Here is a 5,171-nt window from a genome sequence, read left to right on the forward strand (position 1 = left end):
CGCATTCTCCTCAGGTGTGTGTTGCACGCATTCTCCTCAGGTGTGTGTTGTGCACATCCTCCTAGGTGTGTGTTGCGTGCATTCTCCTCAGGTGTGTGTCGTGTGCTTTCTCTCAGGTGTGTGTTGTGCGCATTCTCCTCAGGTGTGTGTTGCGCGCATTCTCCTCAGGTGTGCATTGCGCGCTTCCTCTAAGGTGTGCGTTGCACGCTTCCGCTCAAGTGTGCGTTGCGCTTCCTCTCAGGTGTGCATTCAGGTGTGCGTTGCTCACTTTCTCTCAGGTGTGTGTTGTGCACTTTTTTTTCCTTTTCTGGATGCTCCCTGTCGTATCCTCCACCCAGTTTGTACCTGGAACCAGTTCTGTGCCATCTCTGAGAGTGAAATGGGTTCTCCTTTCAGATTGTGACCTCAGGACCCCTTTGTCACTAGTTTTATCGGCTACTTAAGGTGCATTATCTACTTTACTGCAGTTCTAGGCATGTCAGGGACATTAACTCTGTGCACAGACTTGCTTCTGTTTCAAGAGTGCCAGCCCTGCTGGGGCGTCTGTTCTCCACCCTGTGCCCAAGTTGACCTGGACACCCCACTCCCTGGGGCTGCTGGTTGGTGGTGCCAGCCTTCCTAGGTGTCCCAAATGGCCCTTTCCCAAGAGCTTTGTCACAGAAGGGTTCATGGCCAACTCAAAGTGGCACTCATATTCAAGCAACACCTTGACTCCTGGCACTCACAGTGGGAGCCCCACTCTTCACTTCTTGAGTTGCCATGGCCCTGTGTCCGTTCCTGGGTTTGGGGGCCATTATGAAATGAGAATCCACAACAGCCACATTTGCTCAGGCACACATGGGACAGTTTGCCAAATGGAGCATGAAGTGTGGGAATCATGGAAGAAGCCTCCACCTGCCCGTGGGGGTCTCAGAGCCCCTACCTCTCTGCTCTGCCTGACCAGTTCTTTGTATGGCTTTGCATCTGTCTCCCAGGGCCTTCCTCTTTCCAAGTGACCAGCGGATTGATGTGGAGCTCTGGGCAGAGCAAGCAGAGTTGAATTCCACTGAGCTCCACCAGATGCGCGTGCAGGACAATTGCATCTTCTCCATCAGCCCCAAGGCTGGGAGCCTGAGTCCCGGGCAGGAGCAGATGGTGGAGTTAAAATACAGGTGTTCCCCACCTCCCAAGTCCCCTGCACTTCCAGTCATAGAGACCCCTACTCCTGGCCTTTCCTTGTGTGACTCCAGGGCACCCCAAATGGCCATTCCCTGGGAGGACCACCTTCTCACCTGCAGGGGAGGTCTAGTTTCCTTCTTGCCCCATCCCAACTCAAGGGCGAGTTGCTCCCAGGGGCTGGCCAGCTCAAAGCCACAGAAACGTCATGTCCATTTGCTCTCTTTCTTGTACCAGGGCTTCAGAACTCACTCCCAGACTTTTCTTTCTAGCCACCTGTTCATCGGTACTGATCACCTCCCAGTGCTCTTTAAGGTGTCCCATGGCCGGGAGATCCTGGTGAGGCCCCAGCACCCTGGCCCTGCCCTGGTTTCAGGCTGGAGGAGGGGGCTGGCTGGACAGGAGCAGGGAGCTGTGTTCTCCTGGGGAGCTGGGGTCCAGATCTCCGCTGGCTGTGTCAGTTCCTCCCGGGGAACTTTTATTTCCAGCTAAATTTCATAGGTGTGACAGTGAAGCCGGAGCAGAAGTATGTGCACTTCACCTCTACTACCCACCAGTTCATCCCTGTTCCCATTGGTGACACACTACCCCCACGGCAGGTCAGTGGTCCACATTGTCCTGTTGACCAAGAAGGCCTAGGTGTTGGTCTCTAGGTATGAGTGTCAGCCCTTGAAAGAGTGACAAAGACATGGCTGTCTGGAAGCACTTGAGGGGCTGGGCCAGCAGGTTGAACCCCCAGACTGGGCAACTGTGAGAGACTTGAGGGGAGAGGCTGCAGTGTCCTGGTGCCTGGTGCTAAGCCCTTTGCCAGGTCCAATTCCAATTAAAAAATGAGGATTTTTTTTTCCTTTAGCAAAATATTCTTCAAACTTCTTTGACCATGAACCATACTAATATATTTGATGTTATATATGCTTATACCCCAGTATATATGTAAACGTACAACCAAAGTGGAAGAATCACAAATTGATAATTATACTACTACATGCAAAGTATACTGATATTTTCTTTTTTATTCTATTCTGTCCGGTTTTTAAAATGCTGGACGTGACCCACAGCATTGATTTAGATCTGCTCACCAGTAGGTCTTAGCCATAGTGTGAAAATCACTGCTCCAAAAAGGATGTCCTTCTGGAATGTGAAGAACTTGGGAACTTTAGACTTTTCTTTCTTTACTGATTGACAGCAATACAGTTTCCTTGCTCTGGAAATGTACATTGGTCATCTCCAAGAGGGGGACAAAATATTTTCCCAAACATTTCACAGCTGTGCAATTTCTAATCATTTAGAAGTCCATGTGTTTCTGAGCAGGGGCCTCCAGCCATTCAGCCTAGAGGCCAAGGAATGGGCTTCCTGGATCTAGAGGGGAGTTAGTTTCCTATCCCCAACTCTGATCACTTCTGTAGACACCTGCTACCCCTCTGGCTTCCCAGCAGGAGCTGTGACAGTGAAGCTGGTTTGAGCTACTGGGAATATGTAGTGCCATTTTCTAAAAGGAGATAAACTGGGAGCAGGAATAGGCTTTAGAATGAAGAGTTTGGTTCTGGCCAAGTTTGAGATGCTAAGGAGACAACCAAGAGGGCTTGTCAGGTAGAAGGTGGACACTAAGTGTCGTAGTCCATTCTGGCTGCTAAAACAAGTTACTATAGATTGGGTGGCTTATAAAGACCACAAATTTATTATAATTTATTGTAATTTAATTTATTATAATTTATCGTAATTAAAAAGGCTGGGAAGCCCAAGATCAAGGCATGGGCAGATCTAGTGTCTGGTGGGGGCCCACTTCCTGGTTCGGTGGCTTCTTGCTGTGTCCTCACATGGTGGAGGGGGCAAACGAGCTTCTACAACCCTCTTCTATAAGGGCACTAATCCCACTCATGAGGGCTCCGCCTTTGTGGCCGAATCATCTCCTGGTCATCTCTTAATACTACTCTATGGAGGATTAGGTTTCAATATATGGATTTTGTGGGGACACAAGCATTCAACCCATAGTACCAGGTCTGGAGCTCAAAGGGTGGTCCAGGCTAGAGAAATAGAGTCAGCACTTTCAGGAGTGAGTGCTCAGAAAGGGGAAAAGGGGCCGGGACTGAATCCAGATGGACTCTACTCTCTTTGGCTTCAATTTTCTCATCTCTAAAAGGAAGAATTGGACCAGAAGATATCTGGTTTCTTCTAGGACATTCTGTGATTCTCAACCTTTGGCGTTGGTCTTTGGTCCCTCAGACCTTTCTGCCCCCTTACTTGCCTTTAAGCAGAACTCCCTCGGCCAGGCGCAGTGGCTCATCCTGTAATCCCAGCAGTGTGGGAGGCAGAGGTGGGAGGATTGCTTGAGGCCAGGAGTTCAAGACCAGCCTGACCAACATAGTGAGACCCCATCTCTAAAAAAATATATTTTTTTGAAGCAGCTGTGTGTGGTAGTGCACACCTGTGGTCCTAACTACTTGGCAGGCTGAGGTAGAAAGATTGCTTGAGCCCAGGAGGTCGAGGCGGCAGTGAGACATGATTATGCCACTGCATTCCAGCCTGGGTGACAAAGTGAGACCTTGTCTCAAAAAAACAAAAACAAAAACAAAACAAAAACAAACAAAAAAAAACTTGATGAAGTTAAATTGAAGACAAATAAAATAAGCTGCTCCTTTACAAGTAAGACCACAGATTATCCTAAAATGTCACCAGCTGAACATACAGTTACATACTTCTTGGGTAATCAAGCCACACGAGAAATCAGAGATCTTTAGAGGAGCTCACAGACTCAAAGGGTGACATCATGGAGACCAGCCTGTGCTCCCACAGTGGGCGCAGGCTTTCTGGTTTGCAGTCCTGAACTGATGCGGCAATTTTCCTATTCCTGCCCCCTGTAGATTTATGAACTGTATAATGGTGGCTCAGTGCCTGTGACATATGAGGTCCAGACCGATGTCCTGTCACAGGTTCAGGAAAAAAATTTCGATCATCCCATCTTCTGCTGCCTCAACCCCAAAGGGGAGATCCAGCCAGGTACTACTGCACGGGTCTTGTGGATCTTCTCACCTATCGAGGCCAAGACCTACACGGTGAGCAGCAGCCTGGATGATGTGGGAGGCGGAGTGGTGCTGGCTTCCTCAGCAGGCCTCCCTCTGACCAGTCCCTACCCCAACCCTCCTAACTCCCCAGGTGGACGTGCCCATACACATCCTGGGATGGAACTCGGCCCTCATCCACTTCCAGGGAGTGGGCTACGACCCCCATATGATGGGGGACACAGCCCCATTCCACAACATCTCCTCGTGGGACAACAGTTCCATACACTCTAGGCTGGTGGTGCCTGGACAGGTGGGGAAAGGGGAACTGGGAAGGCCTGAGGCCTTGGGGAAGAGCCTCAGAGCCCAGGGTGGCCAGGACAGAACGATGGGGAGGCTGGGAGGGACATGAGATGTAGTTGAAGAGGGACAGAGTCTGAGATGAGGCCTTGGAAGTCACCCTCCTCCAGATTCAGGAGGTGGCACTGGCTCCATGAGAGGCCTACCCTGCCACCTAGTGCCCACAGGTGTTCCTGCTCAAGCCGCTCCACCTGCCACAGGGCCCTGCATCCCACCCTCTTATCTGGGATGAGGATGTTAAAAGATGGCATAGGAGTGGGGGTGTTGAACAGTATCAAAAGGGCCAGGCCCAGTGGTCTTGATTTTCTGACCTCGTGATCTGCCCGCCTTGGCCTCCCAAAGTGCTGGGCTTACAGGCGTGATCCACCGCACCTGGCCAGTTCTTATTTCTTTACCTCTGCTCTCCACCCACAGAATGTCTTCCTGTCTCAGTCTCATATTTCCCTGGGAAACATCCCTGTGCAGAGCAAGTGCAGCCGCCTGCTCTTCCTCAACAACATCTCCAAGAATGAGGAAATTGCCTTCTCCTGGCAGCCAAGTCCTCTAGATTTTGGGGAGGTGAGAGTCCCCTGAGCCCTTGAACCTCCATCAGAACTCTGGACACATGCAACCCCACCTGACCTCATCCCATCCCACCCCACTCCATCCCATCCCATC

The 5,171-nt window shown here is 50.6% G+C and overlaps 1 protein-coding gene across 1 annotated transcript in view; it reads left to right on the forward strand.

Annotated features, from left to right (window-relative positions):
• The window catches only part of CCDC108 (coiled-coil domain containing 108), a 41,227-nt gene that overhangs the window by 28,936 nt on the left and 7,120 nt on the right, over positions 1-5,171 (forward strand). Inside the window, exons 22-27 of the mRNA XM_011932237.1 lie at positions 975-1,151; positions 1,428-1,494; positions 1,644-1,754; positions 4,017-4,208; positions 4,309-4,467; positions 4,929-5,072. Of these exons, the coding sequence (XP_011787627.1) occupies positions 975-1,151; positions 1,428-1,494; positions 1,644-1,754; positions 4,017-4,208; positions 4,309-4,467; positions 4,929-5,072 (850 nt within the window). The remainder of the gene's footprint in view (positions 1-974; positions 1,152-1,427; positions 1,495-1,643; positions 1,755-4,016; positions 4,209-4,308; positions 4,468-4,928; positions 5,073-5,171) is intronic.

This window comes from Colobus angolensis, unplaced genomic scaffold (assembly GCF_000951035.1).
Source record: "Colobus angolensis palliatus isolate OR3802 unplaced genomic scaffold, Cang.pa_1.0 Scaffold95, whole genome shotgun sequence".
Classification (NCBI taxonomy): Eukaryota; Metazoa; Chordata; class Mammalia; order Primates; family Cercopithecidae; genus Colobus; species Colobus angolensis.